General features: G+C 47.8%; 1 protein-coding gene across 3 annotated transcripts in view; it reads right to left on the reverse strand.

Moving 5' to 3' along the window:
- Txlng (taxilin gamma) overlaps positions 1 to 24,380 on the reverse strand; it is a 51,497-nt gene continuing 27,117 nt past the window's right edge. The window contains exons 2-11 of one of the 3 annotated variants that reach the window (XM_005409146.2): positions 22,586 to 22,692; positions 21,864 to 22,167; positions 18,822 to 18,913; positions 13,357 to 13,527; positions 12,001 to 12,195; positions 8,625 to 8,744; positions 6,995 to 7,069; positions 4,880 to 4,972; positions 1,776 to 1,871; positions 1 to 1,224 (exon numbers count right to left, since the gene is read on the reverse strand). In XM_005409146.2, the coding sequence (XP_005409203.1) occupies positions 895 to 1,224; positions 1,776 to 1,871; positions 4,880 to 4,972; positions 6,995 to 7,069; positions 8,625 to 8,744; positions 12,001 to 12,195; positions 13,357 to 13,527; positions 18,822 to 18,913; positions 21,864 to 22,161 (1,470 nt within the window). In that variant the 5' untranslated portion in view covers positions 22,162 to 22,167; positions 22,586 to 22,692 and the 3' untranslated portion in view covers positions 1 to 894. The remainder of the gene's footprint in view (positions 1,225 to 1,775; positions 1,872 to 4,879; positions 4,973 to 6,994; positions 7,070 to 8,624; positions 8,745 to 12,000; positions 12,196 to 13,356; positions 13,528 to 18,821; positions 18,914 to 21,863; positions 22,168 to 22,585; positions 22,693 to 24,380) is intronic. The other 2 variants (XM_005409145.2, XM_013506995.1) reach the window with 2 other exon arrangements.

The raw sequence follows: 24,380 nt of genomic DNA on the forward strand, positions 1-24,380 counted from the left end.
CCCCCCAGTTAGACTCTTGTGAAAATGAACACCAACATTCAAGTAGCCAAAAGGTAGCAGAGGAACTTTTGCCTAGCAAAAGCCACAGGAGAGTTTGCCCTTGCTGTCCTAACCCCACTAGGAGCGGCCAAAGAAGATGTCTTTCCGTGCAAGTGGAGAGGCACACACCCGCGCCACCTGGAGCTGAGCAGGGCTGCCTCAGGTGGGCCACGCTGCACGCCGGCTTCTAACCTGGAACCACAGCAGCCAGCTGCCTGGAGCCCCTTGTACACCGAGCCCAGTGTCGTGTCCGCTGCCTGTCCTCATACTGCTTTCTTCACAAGTGAACTATGTACATGTTCTGCCAAAACCTGGAGGTTAAGGCTTGTGGCCAACTTGTTTTGTCAAGTGATGCCAAATACCAAAAAGCTCATTTGAATCAAATATGCTATGCTTGTTTCTAACCCAACACTAGAGTTTTATTTTTTCTATGGCATTAGACAAAACTAAGCATCTTGGTATATTTTTAAATAATATTAATGGGGGGGCAAAATGTTTTAATTTGTTGTTTTCACAACAGAGTTCCTTCGGAATGGTCAGCCCTGTCTTGAGTGAAATTACTTAGGAAAATTATATGCAAGGAGCAGGAAGGAGAAAGGACAAGGCAGTGAATACATGCATTCCAATGGTGGGGAAACTGAGGCAGGTGTGCAACATAGCTGACAGGAATTTATAGAATAAAACTATTCAAACTGCTAAGCAGCCTCCTGTACCACATAAATCCAGTAGTTCTAAGAAAATACAGATATGGTAGAAAAAGTAAGAAAATTTTCACCACAAAACCAATAGTTACTACTAACAGAGAAAGTTATACACAAAATAGATCTCTCAACATCGCAGTGAGCACGCTTCACCTTAGTCAACAGACTCGATGGCGGGGGCTGCGAGGCCAGGGGCGCCGATGCCGGGAGCAGGGCCCCCGCCCTCACCGGCCACCCCCGCCTGCAGCTGTGCGCCCAGGGCTCCTCGCGAGGAAGTGTGTGGCTCCTTGTGGGCATCCAGGGTGGCACAGGGCTGCGGCGTGGGTGCCAAGTCCCCATCTGCCACTTTGACAGAGACCTGCTCTTTCAGGACTTCCACCTTCTCGTTGAGCTCGTTTCTCTCTGTCTGAAGCGCCCTGCAAAGCTTCTCTAAGCGTTCCAGTTTTATCTGAAAGGCCTTATACTCTTTATCACGGACAGTTTTCTTTAAAAAAACAAAAGAACAAAGTCAGCTACCTCTGCGTGAAAGTCAGCGTGCCCTGTACACAGTGTACCCTGCTCAGCTGCTCAGGCACGGGTGTGCTGGCCAGGCAGCATCGCCACACCCCGGCAACACACAGCAAGTGCACTGCTGCTCCCGGGGCAAGATTAAATCCACTCTCATGTTACCCAAAGCCTGGCAAAAGCCACTTTCTAAAACGTTTTGCACTGTCAACTATTGGGAGAGTTCTGTCACCAGGACTAGCAGACAGAAAATCGACTGTTTAAGGCGGGAAATGCAGTTTGCAGGCGGTACAGGTCGCCTTACAAAAGCGGAAAAAGTGTCAGTTGCCTTTCCGGGAAGACTCGGAAAGAGGGACACTGCCTAAGCCCGCCCCGCCCCGGCCTGAAGGGGAGGCACGGCGTCCCAACACCCGGGCACCTGTTCTGCTCCACCTGCACCTACCGACTGCCATAAGCCTGCCCTGATGGACACCTGAACTTAACGAGTCCCCAGGGCTAGCAATGCGTGCTGCTCACAGGGAACCCTCTCACCTCTTCAGCCATTTGCAGAAGCGCTTTATTATTGTTTTCCCACTTGGTGCGCCATATTATTGTTTCTTTTTCCAGCTTTTTAATTTTCTTTGTCATCTGTGAATCAACAGAATTGCAAGTTTAAGCTCTAAATTCCATTTTTAATGTCTATTTCCAGTCCCACCGCAAAAAAACAATGTTTGGAAGCTGGGCATGGTGGCGCATGCCTGTGATCCCAGCCTCTGGGAGGCTGAGGCAGGAGGACTACTGAGTTCTAGGCCAGCCTGGGCTACACAGCGAGACCTTGTCTCAGAAACACACACATACACAATATGTGACTGTCACGACACCCCCATCACTGCATGCACCTTTCTAGCAGCTGCTGTTGTCTGTGGGCAGTGGGTTTAGCTCAGAAGCTCCTAGGGCGGAGCCCAAGTCAGCTTCCAGAGGCAGCAGTGCACCACGCTCTTCCACTTTGAGCTGAGGCAGGGGTGGAGCCTTCACATCTGGAGGCGGGGGCAGCAACAGGCGAGTCCTCCTCCTCCTCCACAAGCAGTGTGGAAAAGTGGGTTCCCTGCCCACAGTCCAAAACCTCAGCCTCTCGGCCATTTCTTCAGGCCCACGAAAGATGGGAATTTCCCACAACCTCTGCCACCGTCACGTAAGGCTGCAGTGACAAGCAAAGTTCCCCTAACGCTGCGTTTGCCCTCACAAGGCGCAAGGCCCTTTCACTTTAGATTTGCTAACGAGAAGTGGGTCCAAAACTTGGGAAATTCTCAGACCTCTGCTCAGAGAGCTCACATTCCTGAAACTGAAGCTGAGCCTGACGCTGCTTGTCAGCCACCGTACAACATCCCTGTCCAAACCGGCCCACACGCCCGCTCCGGGCCTGGTCCTGGCAGGGAAATCAGCCATAGGTGACTGCCACGTGGTTCAGCCAGGAGACCAGGTCAGGCTGTGGAAAGAGTGCTCTGTTGCCCTCTGTAGCCACTAACAGACCGGTCCTGAGCTCTGTCACCCCCGAGAGTGTCATGTGTGAGGACGGTGGGCCACAGGAACCTGCTGCCCGGGGCCACAGCAGAATCCCGGGTCTAAAAATGGTTCCAAGACAGGTGTGGTGGCGCACACCTGTAATCCCAGCACCTGGGAGGCTGAGGCAGGAGGATTGCCACAAGTTCAAGGCCAGCCTGGGCTACAAAGTGAGTTCAAGGCCAGCCTGAATTATTTTAGAGAGACCCTGTCTCAAAAAAACAAACACACAAAATAAAGATGACAGATGGAAACCTGAGTTCAGGCCAGCTCATGGGATCCAGCAAGTTCACGTGTGTTTCGGAAAGGATAGGTCTGTCTGTGAGTGTTTTCAGAAGTGAAGGAACGGAAAGGCAAAGACAGGTTGAATGACTTGTCCACCATCACTGTGATGCAACGGGGCCATTCACCCCGAGGGCACCTACCGCTATGCAGGGCTAAGTCACGGCTGCCGTCTACTGAGTGCATGTAAGTGCCAGGCGGCACGATACTTCTCAGAACCACTATTTTGACTTTCTTATTTAATCCATATACATTTAATGTATGTATTAATACGACTGGAGTTGTATCTGCTGTCTGAATACCATTTTTTTAAAAGCCTTCATTTTAGCTGGCTGTGATAGCATGTAACTGCTGTAGCTCCAGGTACCTAGTAGGCTGAGGCAGGAGGAGGTCAAGGCCAGTATGGGCAACACAATGAGATACCATCCTCATAAGAAAAATAAAAAACAAAACCCTCCAACTTAAAGGGAAGTCACCAAGTAAAATGAGAATGGCTGGCAGGAGGGGCACCCCGAGTTCAAGGCCAGCCTGGGTACACAGTAAGTCCAAAGCCAACCTGAACTACACAGCAAGGCCTTGTCTCCAAAAAGAGAATGGATACATATGTGTGGATACAACAATGTATTTTGGCTGTCAGAGGCTAAGGCAAGCAGATGGCAAGTTGAAGCCCAGCATGGGCAATTTAGTACCGTCTCGAAGGGAGGGGGATATAGTTCAAAGGCTATGGGTTTCGATGAGGTGTTATCAAAAAATAGTGAATGTTGTAGATTTTTAAAAATTTATTATGTGTTAAGACTCACTGCCATTAATCCCCCTTAAAATACTTTGTGAAGCAGTTCCAGAGTAATTCTTTCGTGTCTTTATTTCTGTCATGGCTGCCTCCATGTCCTGAAGGGATTCATATTTGCCTTTCACAGTCATTTTGACTTGGGGGAACGGTCAGAAGTCACACGGTGCAATCTGGTGAATAAGGTGGATGGGGACACCCATGATGTTTCTACAGCCTGCCTTTCCAAGTCGGATGGTGCTCAGTACCAGCACTCAGTGGATTTCTGCACACACCTCATAAAGACCCTCAAGATGACTCCAGAGCTGCTACAGAAGGTGGCATGTGTGGGACCACTATGCTCAGAGGTGGGGCCGGCACAGCACTCGGAGGGGGTTAACTGCAGTGTCTTTTACTGTAGTAACTTTCTGCTCTTTAGCTTGGTATCAAGGATATCTTTTTGCTTAATGCAGGCAGGAAAATGCAACAAAAGCAAAAGGAACGCTTTGGCTAGGGAAGAAAAGGAATGGAGGATTCAGTGGGTGGAAAAGTAAGAGAAAACGAAAAGTTTAAGAAAGGGTGCAAACAGCAAAATGTAGAGTCTCTAAGCACGGATGTCTTTAATCTCCAAGGACAGAGATTTTTTTGTAAGACTGAAGCGTGATCTTCCCAAGCAATTAAAACAACGAGCAAAAAACCACCTTGTGCTGGGAGATACAGCTCAGTAGCACAGCACCTGCCCGGCAAGCACGAGGTTGTGAGTTCACTTCCCAGTACCAAAAAGAAAAAAACCCCACCTTGTTCCTAACGACAAACTGTATTTAATCAAGGCATTCACTGTTGTAACTTTAGAATTCTGTAAACACAGCAATCTATTAGCTACTCGGGATACATCGAGGTCAAGATGACCAAATATTCCACTGGAGAGTCAGAAAAGATAAAATGAAGATGGCGTTACAGCATTAAGCTCATCCAAGTATTAAGCACGCTTGGAAGAGCATATCTCAAGTCCTTTTTATGTACCAGTCTATGGAAAGCATACGAATACCTTTTCCATTTCCTGCCTGAACGTTGTAAACAATTCATTGCTTTTTGCCATAGTAGTCTGGAATTCTTCAAACTTATCCATATAAAGAGAAAGCTAGAGAAAAAAAAAAAAATGAAAGAGACTGAGTTCCTGGTATACAAATTCATATTCTGAAATTTTCAAAATCTAATATGGTTAGTCATGAGTTACTGCTACATGACAGAAAGAACAATTGCACATGGGAGTCACTGGACTGCACACAGGCAGCATGAATCCTTGGGGCGTTCTGCTGGCGCTGTCCTGTCGGGTGTCACGTGCAGACCCGTTTGCTCCGCCCTGGCTCCCGATGAGCCCTGCAGCAGTCCCCCGGCCCGCTTGCACCACAAGCACACCTGTTCTTGGCGGGGGACATGGGGTCTCAGCCAGCACCTGCTCCCTGCATGTGGGCAGGGAGGTGGCTAGAGAGAGGCTTCAGCCAGGACAGGTGAGAGAAAAGCCAAGGCAGCAACCCCCATCTCTCTCTGAACTTCTACCTTTGAAGGTTGCCTGAGAAACCCCAGCAAGGCTAGCAGAGTGCAGAGCAGCCCCAGTTCTCCTCTGCCACCCCCTCACCCCCCGCCGCCGTCACCGCAGCAGTGCAAGCAGAAGGCAGGCCGAGGGCCGAGGCAGACCGCCCCTTGCGGGGAGGCCTGGCGCAGCCTCGCAGGGCTGAGGAGCTCAGCGGAGACTGCCTCTAGAGCCACACTGTTGTGATGGGGAAGCATGGAATACTGGGGAATCCTGGGGAGGAAGGAAGAGCATCAGGGGTGGGGAGGGCGGTGGTGGGGGTGACCCACACTGACAAGGCCTCAGAGGCTGGGGCAGGGGTCAGAGGGGAGCCCTTCTGGCACTGGGGACAAAAGCTGCCGCAGACCGACGCCCCGGGAAAGGTGGTCACTAATGACAACTGCTCTCGCAGGGTTACTCTGGCCCAGGCCTAACCACCGTGAGACCAGGAGACGGTCAGCGGGTGCTTCGAGGTGACAGGGCAGGACGGCCACGTGCAGCAGCAGGAAAATGAGTCCTCCGCCCTGACTGGCCTCCTCGCACAGGGACGGCCAAATGCACAGGGCTGGGGAAAAGGGGCTCGATTCCTGCTGCGTCACGGCCCTGCAGAACGCATGGAGCAGCCCCCAGGACAGCTGCTGCCCTGCCTCACCAGCTCCTCCCGGGTCCATCAGGGTGGGCTGGGCAGGCCAGGCCAGCGCAGGGCCCGCTGCTGGACATTCCGGAGGCTGCGATCACGGGGGCTTGCGCTAGCCCTCATGGATCAGTGCATTTCCCAACTGGTGTCCTTAAACTTCCAAACCAAGGCACCCTTATCCAACAGCATAATCTAGCTAGCTGAAAAGGGCTGAGTACAGGTACACATGCCTCACTGTGCCTGTCTGGAAAGACAGACGTCCTTATACCCTGGTTAAGGAGACAGCCTCAGAGACCGTGACAGAGGGCCCCTCAGGGTCTGCACTGCAGAGGGGTGGCCCAAGCAGTGTGCCACGCCAAACTGCATGCCAGGCAGGCCACGTGGTTCTGCAGCACTTTTGTGCTCAGAGCACAAAATCTAGTCACTATGTTGGACTGTATGAAACGACCATTTTATAGGTCAAAGAAGTATCTTGACTTCAGCCATTTCCTAACTCCACTTGATACCAAAAAAGTAGTATCTGAAAATTCATTCATTTTCCCTAAGTGGAAAATTAAGTGACAGGTGGGAACAAACTGATCAATGGAGGAAGCATCTAGTATCGTAGAAAGGGGACGCTGGAGTTACTGTGACCACCTGTCCCAGTCTGCCTGAGGTAGGGAGGCAGGAGCTTCTGGGACACAGGACTTTCAGCACTGAAACCAGGCAAGTCCTCAGCAAACGGGAAAAAGCTGGTCACATGAAAGGAAGAGAACGGGCGCAATTCCTGCTGCGTCACGGCCCTACAGAACCCTCCACGAGGGACAGTGAGCTTCTTCCTCACTTTGACCACCTCTGGCTGGGATACGGTGAGACCCCCTTACAGTGACAGGACTGACAGGACAGACACTCAAGGTAAGTGGCACACAAGCCGTACAATTTTCCTTACACTTCTGTCCCTGCTGTCCAGTTACCTGCTGTTTAAGCTGTACTTCTTGCTGTTTCATTTGTTCGTATTTGTGCCTTGATTCTGTTGCTTCTTTTAGTAACTGGAAAACAGAAACATTCTGGCAAAACATTCACAGTAAATGACCGCACTTTCAGGCTGCACCCTTCTGCTCAGTTTGAGTAAGAGCTCCAGCAAGATGGCCATTTCCCGCCATCTCCCGTCAGTCCCACCTGCTAACGCTCAGGGATCGTGGAGCAGTCTTTTACTGCTCAAGTGGAAAGGAGACCCAAGACCTCAGAAGATTTACAAAGCTCAGGGTTAAATCGTAGTGTTTTAAGTGAAAACACCTACATCGCAAGTATTAGCAAAAAACATACCTAGGAACCTTGACATTGCTTACACGACGGACAAAGCCCCTCTACTCCCTGAGAGGAAGATGAGACCAGGTCAAAGGGTGTGGAGCACAGTAATGAAATCCAGGACCAGTTTTCTATGTATTTTTGTTTGTAAACAGGAGGGAAGGATAGGAGATTTCTTTTTTGGTACCAGGAACAGAACTCATGACCTTGCGCTTGCCAGGCAGGTGCTATGCAGCTGCGCTATATCCCTGGCCCCTGGAGATTTCATTTATATATCTGAGTGTTCAAGAAATTTATGGTAAAGTTGTACAGCAGACAGTTGTGAAATTCAGTGCTTAAAGTAAAATGTCATTTACAGTCCAAAGAAGCCTTAAGTCCTACTGAACCAACCAGAAAGTACATGCCCATAATTGTGTGTGTGTGTGTGTGTAAAATGTACACTCTAACTTTGGAAATGATAACCACGCATCAGCAGGACCTGCAGGAGGACAGAGCAGGAACGAGTGTACGCAAAGCGTCTCCTGACACTCCGCACAGCACGCCAGCAGCTGGAGGGCCGCTGTGGATGTTCTAACCGTTTCTCCCAGTGCCGACGTTCTGTACAAGCACAGAGAGCCGAGTCTGCAGTGGTCAAAGTCCATCCCCAAAGAGCTGCCACCATCTGCAAGTACTGACGGGCAACACAATCTGAACATGCGTGCCAAGAGCAATGCTGAGGGGCCAGGGCAGAGAGAATTCGGTGAATGTGTTACTAAACTTACACCAAAGTAAGCGAAGGATTTCCCTCGTTTGACGATGTTTGTTTGAAAAAAAATCTGAGGTAGACATAGGAAACCTGTATTTGGTAAGTCTGATGTTCACTTGAATTGCCAAATTTTTCTTAAACCTGCTCAGCAGTGAAATAAACACTCTAAGTACAGAAAAACCAGACAAGAGCAGGTCTTTTAGATGACATAGTCCAACCCCACCAGTATACTTTCTGTATTAAAAGTTAAACAGAGTGCTCCCTTCAGCAGCACATGTACAACTGGAACCCTACAGAGAAGATCAGCACGGCCCCTGTGCAAGGATGACATGCAAATTCGTGAAGAGTTCCATATTTTTAAAATAGAAAGTCAGCAACCACAAAAAAGAAAAGTTAAACAGAAATAAACAGGCAAACGCTTTCTGTAGCAAAAAGCTAACTAGCGTGCCCCAGGTGCAACATTAAGTGCAAAGTAAGTATAAATGTTTTAAATGGCTTTGTTTAAAATCTGGCAATGATTTCTTGTTTTGTTTGGAAAAAACCAAACTTACAAACTCTCGCTCTCTCTGGTGCTTCTCGTCGGCTTCCTTTATCAGCTGTGTCGTCTGCTGGAGTTTGGCGTCCACAAGCTGTTGCTGCAGTTCCTTATGCTTGAACACCTTGTCAATGTGCTGCAGGAAGAGCGGGAGCCGCCGTCCCCTCAGAAAGAAGGCGAGGACAGCCGGCACAGGGGCGCCCCGCTGCCCCGCAGACGAGGCCCGCCCACAGCGGGGCCCACAGTCCCAGACCCGGTTCTGTACCCTGAAAGTAAGGCTCCAAATGCATCAGGACAAAGATGGGCAAGTGGAGCACACGAGCAAGTGCAGGTACCCCACCCTTAATCCCTTCTGTCTGGCCACAGTTTCCCCACGACACAAGCCGGAAACGCGCTCTGCCCGCAGCCCTCTCCGTCACATTCCCACATTCCGGCTGCTCGGGGTGTCAGAGCCTGCGCCTGGCACCTGGGCGGCAGGAGGACAACACCCACTTGCACGAGCTGGGACAGTGCTGCAATGGCAGAAGCACGCAAGAGGCTTGGTGCCAGACGCACATCGGCCATGGTCTGGTCACGTGGCTAGGGACAAACTCTAAAGCTGCGGCCTCAGAGCCATGCGGCTGCAAAAACAGGCCTTGTCCAGCTGCAGTAGGCTGTGTGAGCCAGGCAAGGCGCACCGCCCGAAGGGAGCAGCAAATGGTGTGACCACTATTCACCATCCCCGACCAAAGAACGGCCACTCGTCATGTCCAAAGTAAGTAAAAGCAGAAATATGACTTCAGCTTGAGTTTCAAGTTAGCTACATCGATGGTGAGGTATACCGTCATTTACTATACAACAAAACTGTAAATGTCATTTCAGAAAATTAGGGCTTTATTAATCTAATAAAAGGAAAATAACTTCCCAGGCCCCCCAAAAAGCGCTTCAATAAACACACTACATGAATTAAAAAGAGGAGAAAACACTATAGGAACATGAGACACATAAATCAGTGAAATAGATGGACACTTTTTGGATCTTAAGCCAAATTTTTTTTTAAAGAGGAGACACACAAAAACACAAACACTGACTAGGCAATCGTCATTAATTTGTTAGGTATAAAAATGTTATTGGGGTTATGCTAGTCACTCAAATGTCTATGAGTGAAATAATACGACACCCTAGATTTGCTTCAAAACAATCCAGGCCAATAGAGATGAAGCTGATTCCAATATTCACACCATCAAGACAGGTGATATACCGTCTGTTTTCTTAAGCTTGCAGTTTTCCATAATGATTAAATTCTTTTAAAAAGCAGCAGCTGGACATGGTGGCGCACGCCTGTAATCCCAGCACTCGGGAGCAGAGGCAGGAGGATCGCTGCCAAGCTCAAGGCCAGCCTGGGCTACAAAGTGAGTTCAAGGCCAGTCTAAACTACATAGTGAGGGCCGGGAATATAGCTCAGCAGCACAGTGCCTGCCTGGCAAGCACAAGGATGTGAGTTTGATTCCTGGTACCAAAAATAACATAACATAACGTAACATAAACTACATAGTGAGACCCTGTCTCAAAACACCAAAAGAGAGGGCCAGGTGTGGTGGTGCACACCTGTAATTCCAGCACTTGGGAGGCTGAGGCAGGAGGATCGTTGTGAGTTCGAGACCAGCCTGGCCTACAAAGTGAGCTCAAGGCCAGCCTGAACTGCATAGTGACACCCTGTCTAAAAGAGACAAAAGAAAAACAAAACCAAAAGAAAAGCCAGGTGTGATGGTGCACACCTGCAATCCCAGCACTTGGGAGGCTGAGGCAGGAGGATGGTTGAGAGTTCAAGACCAGCCTGGGCTACGAAGTGAGCTCAAAGCCAGCCTGAACTGCATAGTGAGACCCTGTCCCAAAAAGACGAAACAAAACAAAACAAAACAAAAAGACAGTGGGTAGAGAGAAAGAAAAAAAAAAAAAATATGCTGGACATGGTGGCACACACCATTAATCCCAAGCATTCTGGAACGCAGGAGTACAAGTTCAAGCCTAGCTTTAGCAATTTAGCATCTGAGACTGTATCTCAAAATAATAAAGGGCTGGGGATATAGCTCAGTGTAAAGGCCCCAGGTTCAATCCTTAGTAGCATTTAAAAAAAAAAGTGAGAGTGACCACAAGAAAATCTTCAAAGTTTTTGCAAGTCTGTAATACTGTAAATTAATATAAAGCTGAAAACTTAGTAAAGTAGAAAGGAGATGCCACAGACTTAGCTATCTTAATATACCCAGGTAAGGCCTCAAGCCATATGAAAGCACAGTATGTTATTAAAGTCAGAGGCGGTGGTGTTCAACAGGACTCCACCTGTCATCTCCCTGGCGCAGCTGGCCAGCACGGAGGAGTCTTCACCAGAAGCGAGAATCCTGACTCCTTCCACTAACCTGTGCTGCAGTGTGTGGCAGGGGCTAAAAGTAGTTTCTTTTTTCTCTTAAATAGTATAAAACCCTCATTAAAAATAAAATCATGGGGGAGCTGGGGATTTAGCTCAGCGGCACAGCACCTGCCTGACAAGCGGCGCAAGGTCGTGAGTTCGATTCCCGGTACCGGAAAACAAAACAAAACAAAACAAATCATGGGGCTGGGGTTTAGCTCAGTGGGTGAGCACATGTTTAACATGCACACAACCCTGGGTCTGACCCCAGCATCAAAAATAAGTAAAAGTGAAATAAAAAAACAGGAAAAAAAAAACCAGGGTTAGGGTATAACTCAACAGAGCACGTGCCCAGCACACAGGAGGCCCTGCATCTGATCCCCACACTGTAAATACATACATACTTTTTTGTTTTTAAATCTGGAACTGGGGGCCAGGGATATAGCTCAGCAGCACAGCATCTGCCTGGCAAGTACGAGGTCCGAGTTCAATTCCCGGTACAAAAAAAAAAATCTAGAGCTGGGTACAGCAGCAGCGGTGTACAACTACAGTCTCTGCTACTTAGAAAGCTGAGGCAGGAGGATCAGTTGAGCCAGAAATTTGTGACCAACCTGGGCAACATAACAAGATCTCCTCTCAAAAGATGAAACAGAACAAAACATGGCTGGAAGGCTGGGAATTTAGCTCAGCAGCACAGTGCCTGCCTGGCAAGCGCAAGGTCATGAGTTCAATTCCCCCCAGTATGGGGGGTGTGTGTGTGGGAAACATGGCTGGAATGCAATGGGAGTGGCTACTGGCCAGGGCATTTTGGGGCCACTTACTCCTTGTGAGTCTGGATAAGGAAAAGGCTCCCTATGCGAAAGCCACTACCGAGCATCGAGGATTGTGACACTTGCCGCATCTCTGGGGACTCACCAGGAACCTTCCCTCCCGAGGACCACCCCTCTCGCCAGGCACATCTGGAAGCTCGGAGCCACGCGGTGGGCCGGCCCGGGAGGTGCCCTACCTCTTCCCTCAGCGCGTACTGCTCGATGAGCTTCTTCAGCTTTTCCCCCAGCTCCATGTTCTCCTGGCGGAGCTTGGCATTGTGGATGTCATGCTGCTCCAGCTGGGCCTGGATCTCGTTTAAAGTCATTTGGAAATGTGCCGTTGCCTCCTTACGCCGTTCTTCCTCCTCCCGGGCCTGCTGCATATTTTCCTCCTTGGTGTCCAAAATAATGTCTGTTAATAGTGCGGACCTACAGATAAGAGGCGCACGGAAGCAGCCGCTGCGATGTGGGCTCCTAACTGCTACCGGAAACGCTGCTTCTGAGCCCCAGGTTCCTCCCCAAAGGCTCTCACTTAAAACCAAGCTGCTCCCCCAAGGAGACATAGTAATGCCACACAACCCGTCCTGTTCCACTCTGAGCACCTATGGCCACCGCGCTGCGCTGCGGGTCTGAGGCTTCTCCCCACAGCCCGCTCCCACGTGCTGTCACCTCGGCTCAACCCGGAGACAGAGCCCCTCCCGCGGCTTCCATTCTGGGTCACCCCTTCCCCTCCCCAGGGGGCACAGGACAAGTGGAATTCTTACTGTAAAAACTACAAGTGTCAAAAGACCTGTACACATCTAAATACATCAGTCTGCTCAAAATGACCTGTCATGGGACAGTCCCACCCACTTTACATAACCCAAAGAATTTCAAGGATGACGAGATGAGGACAGCCCCGCTGAGGCAAAGATCGCTCAGGCGGACATGGTCTCAGGAGGGCTCCCCTCAGGGCTGGGGCTGTGCTGGGGAAGGGGTGCTGGGTAGAGGTCCTGCCGGTTGGAAGAGGCAGACCCCTGGGCTCAGCTCTGCGCTCTCCTGCCCTGTGCATGCCGGTCCATCTCTAGACATCCCTGGTTCTCCCTTCGCAGTCACCGGCCAAGGTGTGAGCGCTGCTGTGAAGGCGCTCAGCAGCCGGCAGCTGCGGCCGGGCGGGGCCGAGCCCCCAGGAGCTCCGCAGCAGCTCCTGTCAGAGCCCGGACTCGGGTCTCTCACTGGCCTCTCATTTCCCAGCAGCTCCCATCCACGGGCGTCACCTGCATCAGCGCTCAGCAGGAAAGCGACCACTCTGAGCTGCCTAACCCATGGCTTTCAGCAAGAGAGCTGTGGTGTGCACAGTAGTCCCAGGCCGGCTCCCTGCGAGTGATCAGGAGGTAACTAACCCTTCCCAGGAAACAAAATGCATGGCCTCGCACAGTGTCAGCCCAAGCCCGGCAGAGGGAAGGTGGTGTCCTGCTCTCTATGCAATGACATATATTCCCTTCAAAGGGGCCCAGGGTGATCAGAAAGGCAGCTGAGTACCTCCTGAAACCCAGAGAAATGAGTCAACTAACCTTTAAGGTCTTATTGTGACGCTGAAGCTCCCTGCAAAGAGACTCCAGTTTGCTTCTTGCCAAAATAGCTTTGCTGTGTTCGCTCTGTAAGTGAACTTTCTCTTTCACGATCTGGGCTTGCTTCTTCTGCAGAATCTTCATTTGCTTCTGAACATTCCTGCTCTCCTCCAGCTGCAATCAACAAGCACTTTACATTTAGAAAGGACAGCAGCAGCTCAGTTGCTGCTGGGTGGTAAAGCCGCCCGCTCTTCACGAAGCCGAACATCGGGGGCTGGGGAAAAGCTCAGAGGGGCAGCACTTGCTGAGCCGCGCGGCCCCAGGTCCACCCCAGCAGCAAACCCCAAGCCAGATGGGGCAGTGTAGCATTTTAGTTAAATTGCTTCTGGCCATGTAACACTGCCAACCTCTTTTCTAGCTGCAACAGGGAAGTAAGCAAATCCAGGACAGGTGGAAATGATCGTGAATCCTTTTCTTTTTTTGCCCTTTAATACATTTAATTTTTACAACCTTTTATTACCCACACTTAACTTTATTATCAAAGTTTTTAAACAGAAGACATCTACAGCCCAGACTTTACTAAATTGCCCAGGATTCCATAATTAGGACAGAGTGTCATGGGGATGTGACCCTCACAACTGCATCACTGCTCCCTTGGTGTCCCCACTGAGCTGGCCAGGGTCCTTCATTCTGTCACCTTGCCCGACTCCGGATACTGATCAGAAATGGTCATGAGAATCTAGAACTCAGTAAGCAGCACTCTGAGTTCTTTGTGAGGAAAAAGGCTACGATTTGAGGTTTGAAGCAAATGAGTCTATTTCACGGTTTAATCCACACGAGCAGATAAGATGGCAGCCTCACTGATCTCTGTACAGCTCTTTCTCGCTGGAGAAGAAAATGCTGCTGAGTCACGACTTCAAAAGCAAGAGCGCCATCGTGTGGCCCGTCAAGCACACCAAGCGTCCTTCCGGCAACGTGCTCGCGGGTACTGAGGAAACACCCTAGCTCCTTCCACTGAGGCGGCCCATCGCTTGACTGCCGCCTGGGGGCAGCACTGCAGGGTCAGGCGCTGCCCGTCCCTAGCCCCGCCCCCATCCCGGGGTCATGACCCCAGAATCCTGCGCTCAGCATTCCTGGCTTCCCTTTGTGCGCAAGTCATCTAAAGAAAAGCAAATGAACCGTTTTGCCTTTAGTTATTTTGACTTTATTGGGACTGACGCAACTGAGGAATTTATTTTCTCTTGTTTCCTATTACTTAAACTTAAGTGGCTACCTGACTGTCTTCACACAACTCAGTTTCTTGGGCTCAGTGGCCTCTTTGGCCTATAGCTACAAACCAGGGGTTAGAAGATTTTTCTGTAAAGGGCCAGCAAGTCAGTATTTTAGGCAGTGCAGGGCCACATATGGTCTCCGTCATGTACTGTTTAAATATAAAACCATTCTTAGCTTGTTGGCACACACAAAACCAGGCTGTAACCGACTTGGCCTGCACACCACACACAAGCCCGCCTCAGGCCCTTCTTGCGCAGTGGGCATCTGGCCATGCTCAGGCTTTGTCAGGACACACAATGGCACCAACACTCTCCTGTGTTTCCTAGGACACGGTTTGGGCAATGAGTTCTAAATGTTCAGTTTCACGGGACATTACCAGCTCTCCAAAGTGGCCGGCACATTTTGTTCCACACTAGTGCGTGAGAGACTGTCCAGACCCACACCCTCTCCAAAGCACAGTACGTTTCCACGTCTTCGTTCCTGCCACGACGACAGACAAAAACTGGCTTCTCACCACCACCTCGATCAGCATTTCCGAGCTCGCTCTGGGAGATCAAACATCTCTCTGTGTATTGAGGGGCCTTAAGTGATCACTGTGTCCTCTTCTACTTCCATCAAACCCTGTCAGTGTCTTCCACCCACCTTTCCCCTGGGTGATTGTCCTTTTCCTGCTTACCTGTAGGTGTTCTTTTAAAGTATTCTTCATACAAAATCTTCACTGTATTTGTTAAAAGGAAATATGTTCCCCTCAGTTCATAATCTCTTCGCTTTCACATTTTTGTTTTTGTTTTTTGAGATGGAGTCTCACTATGTAATCTAGGCCAGCCATGAACTTGCTACAGCCCAGGCTGCTCTTGAACTTGGGATCCTGTGGCTTCAGCTTCCTGAGTGTTTGGACTACAGATGAGAGCTACCAGGTCTGGTGGCATTTTCTTTTCTGATGGTAGTAGGGACTGATCTGAGGGCCTTCTGAGCTACCTTCTTAGTCCTTCTTCGAATTTTTTAAAAATTTGAGACAGGGTCTCATTAAGTCCCCAGACTAGGCTGGAACTTGAGATCCTCCTACCTCAGCCTCCTAGAGTGCTGGGATTTTAAGTGTATGCCACCATGCCTGGCTGCAAATTTCATTTTTTCCATAAGAATAACACCTTTGTAACATGAGGATGGTAACTCTCCCCTAAATGCATCCAGATTCCATGAAAGCCTTCAAAATCCCAAACAGAGGATCACCAACGAATTTAAGACCAACCTCAGTAAGATGTTTTATTAAAAAAAAAACACAAAAAAAATCAAAATGTGTTTCCCAGCTCCTACCTAACTACTAAATTGAACTTAAAATTTATAGAATAAATGGGTCAATATACTCAATATATTTCTGACTAAAAAATGGGGGGATCTAGCTACCAAACCTTATTACACAATAATAACCTACACAAATATAGGAAAAGGAAAAGAATAAGACTGTAACTGCTTCAGGACCACGGTGCAAAATCATGAGTGACACCTGCCGTGTGGGGAGTGTGGGGGCCACATGGTCTCCCGTGCTCCACGCAGATCTCCGCCCCACCTGCTCCACACAGCACTTCTACGTGGCAGCATGACAAGCAGTGACAATGCCAGAGGGCACCATGGCAAAAGCACAGGCCGGGGTGAGAAATGAAGTTTTCCAAATGCTTCTTGTGGAACAGCTACTCCCCGGTGGCTTCACCACTATGCGACCTGGATGCCGCACCTCTCAGTGAAATGATTGTTGTTTCAATAAGTAAAGCTTTATTGCTTTTTCTGAAGACATTATACATTCCATCTTTCATATGTCTAGCACAAATTCACAGCAAAGAGAGATTCCTCACCAGGCAAGTCTGCAGTGCACCATGTGTGAAAATTAATACAGAGGACCATACCCAGCCAAACGACCAAAACCACGAAGGGCAGCACTACTTCAAGGGGGACCCGAAGCCCAGCGGCACCTGATGTTACCCAGGAGCTCGGGAAGATGCAGATTCTCAGGCTGGGCCAGATCTCATGGGCCCGCAAGCCGTGCGGGCATTGGGAGCGCCGGCAACTGCTCATGCACTCTTCCGCTCTGTGCCCGCTGTCTGCTGCTCTGGTAACGCTGGCGCAGGCGGCTCCACCTACACCACCTTTTCTGTGGCCTAGTCTTCTGCACGGGGCATGTTTGCTCATGTGTGTATGCGTCCTTTTCTGCACTTCTTGTGCAATTCGCACGTGGCAGGTGGCAGCAGAGGCCAGCTTCCAAGGCTGGTGGAACTGTGCCTTCCCTGGGCCAGGAGTCCACGAGGCACTTCCACCACCTCTGCAGCCGAGACGCTTGTGGCCAGCCTGCCAAAGCACAGGGCTCCCCACAGGCACACAGCAAAAGGCACTGCACTGCTGACCGCCAGCCACAAGGGCGACCTGCACCATTTCGTGAGCTGAGGGCAAGTCACACTGCCGCTCTTTGGGAAATAAGCAAAACTGACTGCCCTGAGCTGCTCGCTGACAAAAAGGATGGTTTGTGATATGGAATAACTTTTCTAATAACAGCTGAAATTACATAAAACTGCAAATGGTAATTCACCAAAGCCTGTCACAAGGAGCAATAATATTAGCATCTACAGTTGAACTGTTTATTGTGGAAGTTCCCCTCTTCAAAGCGGTCTTTCCCATTCTTCCATCTGAACAAGGTGGCAGGTTTCCATGTGGACACTGCTGTCACCATCCCAAGAAGACAATCAATACTACTTGAAATAACACAGGCCCACAACCAAGTTTTGGATGGCATCGATTTCTTTGGAAGATGGAAAAAAGAATGCTGGCACTCAATAGATGCTAAATAAGTACTCCCTGAGAACAGTATTGTTTTAGTGTGTTTTTCATCTAACTCACAATTTTTTTCATTCTTTTAGTGTTTTTCATCTAACTCACAATTCCAATCAAAATGGTTAGAACCTTTGTCTCTAAAATTCCCTTAGGAAAAATGAACTACAGAAATCACTATACTTCAACTAAGTGGCCTCTAAAGGATCACAACACAGCAATGGAAAGGCTGATCTAGAAAGTACTATACAACACAGTTCCAGAAAATCTATGCCAGATGCCACAGTGGCACGCATATGGAGTCCCAGCTACCTGGGAGGCTGAGCAGCAGGATCATTTGGAGTTCAGGGCCAGCCTGGGCAACACAGCAACACCTCACTTCAAAAAAGACAAAAATCTGTATAGCTCAGGACTATAACGTACTGCATATATTACCCAGTAAATTACACAATCAAGAAAAAGCCCCAAGAGCCAGGTATGGTACCATACACCTGTGATCCCAGGACTCTGCGAGGCTAAGGCAGGAGGATTGCAAGTTCCAGTAGGGTCTTGGCAATTTGCTAAGACCCTCTCTCAAAAAAAAAAAAAAAAAAGAACAAAAAAAACTTTTTAAGGGCTAGGAAGCCAGTGTGGCAGTGTATACCTGTGATCCCAGTACTCAGAAGGCTGAGGCAGCCGGGCATGGTGGCGCACGCCAGTAACCACAGCACTCAGGAGGCTGAGGAAGGAGGATCGTTGTGAGTTCAAGACCAGCCTGGAGGGGCTGGGGATTTAGCTCAGCGGCAAAGCGCCTGCCTGGCAAGCGCAAGGTCGTGAGTTCGGTTCCCGGTACCGGAGAAAAACCAAAAAAAAAAACAAACAAAAAAAAAAAAAAAAGACCAGCCTGGGCTACAAAGTGAGCTCAAGGCCAGGCTGAACTGCATAGGGAGACCCTGTCTCAAAAAGACCAAAAAAAAAAAAAGAAGGCTGATGCAGGAGGATGATCTTGAGTTTGAGGGCAGCCTGGGCAACATAGTGAGTTCAATATCAACCTACACTACACAGTCAGATCCTGTCTCAAACAAAACAAAACACAAAATAGAGCCAGGCATGGTGGTACACATCTGTAATCCCAATACTTAGGAGGCTGAGGCAGGAGGACCACTGCTCAAGGCCAGCCTGGACTACATAGTGAGTTTGAGGCCATCCTGGGCTACATAGCAAGACTCTGTTTCCAAAAACCAAAATAAATATTGTCTGCTTCAATTTTGGAATAAAATATAATTTGACATTTAAAGCTACATCACAATCATATTTTTAAAAGCTTATTCACAACAACAACAAAAATCAAGGAGAAGCCCACCCAGCACACACGCATTTTGCCCTTGATTAATACTCACGAGGTCAGCATACTTCTTACAGAGAGCTGCCAGCTTCTCTTCTGGGGTTGAAAGGGTGTTTAGGGCTTGCATCAGTAATAAAACTTCTTTTCCTAATGATTAACAAGATAAGAAACGTAAGTCCTACCTTAGGACAAGAGAGAATCCCATCTGAACTGTGACCCCTCCACATACCCCCTTTTCTGCTGTGAAGAGAATTGCACCTCTGACTGAAAATGAGCTATTGATCCTCTCAGGTACCAAAACTACGTAGGGCTAGGGGAGAGAGCACTCGCCTACAGTGCATGGTGCCCTGGCTTCAAACCCCAGCACCTCAAAGGAAGGAAAAATTTTCAATTCTGGATCAGCGGGCCCCCTCCACTCCCATCCCACCCCAAACTTCACCACTCACTCACTACTTACACTGCAAACTATTCCTAAGTGCTGGAAGCGGCACATTTCCCTTGCCTAACCACTGATGTCCAAGCAAAGACAAAGGGCAAGTTACAAAGGGCAGGGACAGTATTTCTCAAAGCTTCCTCTTAAGCAAGTGTACACAGGAGCCAGTTCAAAGGGAGCTGCGGCCCGGCCCGTAGGCTTCGCCTATCTAAAACGCACATAATCACAGGCCATGCAGATCTTTTCCAGGAGGAAGTTAAAGAACTTGCTTTCTGGTGATTTACAAGCACATCCATTGTGTAACCAAGGTCAGTGTAAATAAAGGACATCAAGCCAGCTCTTCCCTTGGAGAATGGGGCTTACCAACAGTATCTGAAGGACTTTGGCAACACAAGGCAGGCAGCTGAGACAGGAGGGGAAACAATATTTCAAAGTAAGCCACAATGTTGTGTTTCTTTCTGTTTTTTTGGTCTTTTCTTTGAGATAGGGTCTCAGTATGCAGTTCAGGCTGGCCTTGAGCTCATTTTGTAGCCTAGGCTGGTCTCGAACTCGCAATGATCCTCCTGCCTCAGCCTCCCGAGTGCTGGGATTACAGGTGTACGCCACCACGCCCAGCAATGTTGTATTTCTTAAACTGGGTCATAGGTAGTATTTTTATTTTTTAAATGTTCATTCTTACATGTAAGATATTTCATTAAATATCATAAAATTATTTTAGTATTCGGCATAGAGACTGCTATGGGGGGAGAAAGCAGGCTAACTTCAAAAAAAGAATACTTCGCTGAGCATGGTGGCACATGCCTGTAATCACTGCACTCAAGAGACTAAGGCAGAAGGATCACTGAGAGTTCCAGGCCAGCCTACACTACATAGTGAGACCCTGTCTTAAAAAAAAAAACAAAGTAAAACATTACTTTTCTAGGCAGGTGTGATGTCCCACTCCTATGGTCCCAGCTACTGCTCAGGAAGCTGACGCAGGATGCTCTGAGCTAAGCATTCAGGGCCACTCTGGGAAACATAGCAAGGCCCGGTCTCAAAAAAATTTTTCAATCCACACAAATTTTGTTAATGAAACCTTCTTATTTAGCCCACAGCTGATACGAACATTAAGAGATGATTAGACATGACTGTTGAATATAACTTACAACTTTATGAAGATTTTTTAACTCAAACTCTATCAGATTGGTTTTTGGGAGTAAAAGTCACATACCAGGAAGTTCACTTTATTTACTTATTTACAGTATTTGTGGTACTGAGGATCAAACCCAGGGATGGTCTACCACAGTGGTATCCTCAGTGCTTTATTTTTTTGAGACAGGCTCTCACTATCACCAATCTACTTTCTGTCTCCATGTACTTCCTGGTGCTGGACATTTCATATAAAAATAGAATCATACAACATGTGGCTTTTGTGTCTGGTTTCTACCACTTTGTAAAATGTTTTTTAAGGTTCATTCATGTTGATCTATCAATACTTCATTCCTTTCTAGGGCTGAATAATATTCCATCATATGGATACATCACACCTTATCCATTATCTAATGGATGTTGTGTCACTTCCACTTTCAGTCTACTACGAATAATATTCTATGAACATTCATGTGTAAGATTCAGTGTACACATTCTTATTTTTTTTTTGAGACAGGGTCTTGCTAAGTAGTTGAGGCTGGCCTTGAACTCACAATCCTCCTGCCTCAGCCTCCCAAGTGTTGGGATTACAGGTGTGTACTACCATACCTGGCCTAAAAATCTTAGTTATAATAACTGTAAAAAGCACAAGTGCCTGCCTAGCAAGTGCAAGGTCCTGAGTTCGATTCCCAGTACCAAAAAAAAAAAAAAAAAAAAAGAGGGCTAACAGGTAGGTGACACACACCTGTAATCCCAGCTACTTGGGAGGGTGAAGCAGGAAGACAGCAACTTCAAGGCCAGCCTGGGCAACTTGGCAAGACCCTGTCTCAAAATAAAATTAAAAATACAGAGCTAGAGTTGTAGCTCAGTGATAGACGGCTTGCCTAGCATGTACAAAGTGGGATTTAACCCCCAGTACCACAAAGGAGAAAAAAGGGGACAGGACAACCAATAAGACAGAAAGAAAATAAATAAAAGGGGCTTTCAAATTCCCTTCATTAGATTTAGGCTGCTACATTCTCGCTCTAAAATGCTAACTACATAGCAGCAGAGAGAAAACACTCTTGAAAGCCAGGCACCCTACTTTTCAAACTACAGATAATATCCTGTGCCTAGTGTTTAAATAAACTGATCAAGGGGCTGGGGATTTAGCGCAGTGGCACAGAGCCTGTCGGCAAGCGCAAGGTCGTGAGTTCGATCCCTGGTACCGGAAAAAAAACAAAAAACAAACAAAAAAAATAAACTGATCAAATAAATATTTAGTCTTCACATAAGTTTTGGTCAGACTACGTTAAACACACAAACAAGGCAAGTCAGATGCCACTTCTGTCGTGTTGGTCCCAAACTTTTCAAGAAAGCTAATTCTTGATGAATTATAATAACTAAGCTCCCCACTCTGCTGCTACTGCCTCCTGCATATACCTGCAGCACACATGCAAGCCAACCTCACCCAGGACCACAGGTCCACAGTCCCCTGCGCCACAGGAAGCAGGACAAGCAGAGCAGTGTGCAAAGGTCAGCACGAGCAACTCTTACCTAAGGTCTTCTCTTTGTTCCTGCTGCAGTCCGAGTCCTGCTGGCCATCGGGGGGCTCAGTCCGAGCCTCCCGCCCAGGAATTGCCTCTCTTGCCTCCTTCGAGCGGTACGCTGGGCTCACCAAATTCCTGTTCTTGGTGATAAAGTCACTACCTTCATCCTCTTCCAATGAATGCTTGGTACTTGTGCCACCACAACTGGAGTCTTGGTGCTGCAGAATGTTGTCTGGCTGGGAGTTACACAGCATATCCGCTTTCATCCCTAGCCCACAAAGTCCGGCTTCTTCCAAGGTGCCCATCTCACACTAGAGGGGAGAGAAGGGGAGAAAAGAGAGAAGGGATTCAGTAGTAATCCCTAGTTAAACCAGCAGCACATCAGATCTCAATGGCTTTTTTCACTGTTTTTTGGTTTTGTTTTGTTTTTTTTAACTACACTTGTTCTTAGCCAAAAGGCCAAGAAGGGATTGTTTTTTATTTGAGACAGGATCTTACTATGTAGCCCAGGCTGGCCTGAACTTGCAGTGATCCTCCTGCCTCAGCCTCCCAGAATGCGCTGGGATTACAGGCATGTGCCACTACATCCGGCTAGCTTCTTTCTTTCTTAGGGCTTGTAAAGTCCACGTAAAGAATGGAAGTTTTTAAAGTTTCACAGCGATAAGGATATTAATTTCTGCTATTTTTCTTTTGCAGTGCTAGGGATTGAATGCAGAGCTCTGTACTTACTAGTCAAGTGCTCTAGCACTGAGAGACATCAAATTGAAAGGTTGGGGTGAAGCTCAGTGATGGGGCCTTGCACTGCACGCAAGACGCCCTGGGTTTGTGCCCCAGCACTGCAAGGAATAAAGTTTAAAAGTCACACAACTATGTAATAACACAAAGGGTCAGAAATGCCATCTAGTTGTAAATCTTAACTTATTTCCCTAAAAGAACCCACCACTGAGGACAATTAGCACCTTATCTTACCAAAATAATTAAAAGCATAATACCACAGTGATATATGCACACCCATGTCTATAGCAGCACAGTTTGTAATAGCCAAATCTTGGAAACAACCTAAATGCCCATCAAATGAGGAATAGATAAAGAAAATGTGTTTTTTTTTTTATACAATGGAGAACTACTTTGCCTTAAAGAAGGGCAAGCTTAGGACATTTTTAGGTAAATGGATGCACCTTAAGACCACAGTCTTAAAAAAAAAAAAAACAACAGTCTTAAGTGAAATAAATCAGACACACATATGTAAATACCACACTGTTTCTCTGGTGTGAAAAATCAAAAGTGTAAGTAAGGACCAAAATGTATAATAGGTACTGTGAAATAGAAAGAAAATGTTTAAATGGGGAAAAGGGAACCAGGGAGGGGAAAGAGAGAAAGGAAGAAAGGGAAAAGTAAAAAAAATAAGAAACAAAAAGTAGAAACATTTATAAATGGGGAAGGGAAGAGGAGTTCAAGGGAGGGTAGGGGAATGAGGGGTTAAAAGAAGAAACAAGTTATGAACTGGGCATAGTGGCACACACCTGCAATCCCAGCACCTGGGAGGCTGAGGCAGGAGGATCACTCCAAGTTTAAGGCCAGCCTGGTCTACATAGACTCCAGGCCAGCCTGAACTACGTAGGGAGACCCTATCTCCAAAAAAAAAAAAAAAAAAGTAATATCGTGTACAGGTAAAAATTCTCTGTAATGAATATGATCATTATATATACCTAAAATGTACCAGTAAAATCTAATTTTAAAAAAGTAGAGATTGGGTTACAACTTTAAAAATAAAACTCAGCACCTTAGTAGAAGCTAAAGGTCCCAGGTTAATGAACATTAACTGCCATGAAGGAGAAGGCACAGGAGACGCTAGTCCTGCAGGGCAAAATGTCCCTAGCACTGCAGGACAAATGTCCAGCCCAGGTCTGCTTCCCAGCCTCTCCCAGGGCACCAGGACTCACTCAAAGTCCTTACCAGTGGAATGTGCACAGAGGCATGACTGTTACTTCTGCCACCAGACTTCTACTCTCAGAAACATGCAATTCTTGCTAAGTGTGGTGGCACACCACTGTAATCCCAGCATCTGGGAGACTGAGGCAGGAGGATCGAAAGTTTGAGCCCAGACTGAGTACCTCAGTGTGAAGGCTAGAGTTCAGTCCCCAGTACCACAGCAAATAAATAAAATGAATTAATGAGCTAATGAAATAAAAAGGTTCAAAAAAAAAAAAAAAAAAAGGGTTACTGCTGGCTGTAGCATCCACTCCCACGCCGTGCAAGCCACTAGCTGGGGCTAGAAGGCAAACCAGCACTAAGACTTTTTTCACAGCAAGCCACAGAAACTGTGATTGCAAGCAGCTGTCCCTGCCCTAAGTAATACAGATAGTATGCCTGGGAAAGATAGCTTCATTTCAGTGGGTTTCTTTTTCTTGAATCAGTAATTTTACTTTGCCAGGCGTGGAGGTGCATGCAGCACTCGGGGAGGCTGAGGCAGGAGGATCGTTGCAAGTTCGAGACCAGCCTGGGCTACAAAATGAGCTCAAGG

This window comes from Chinchilla lanigera, unplaced genomic scaffold, assembly GCF_000276665.1.
Source record: "Chinchilla lanigera isolate Chin_1 unplaced genomic scaffold, ChiLan1.0 scaffold00118, whole genome shotgun sequence".
NCBI lineage: Eukaryota > Metazoa > Chordata > Mammalia > Rodentia > Chinchillidae > Chinchilla > Chinchilla lanigera.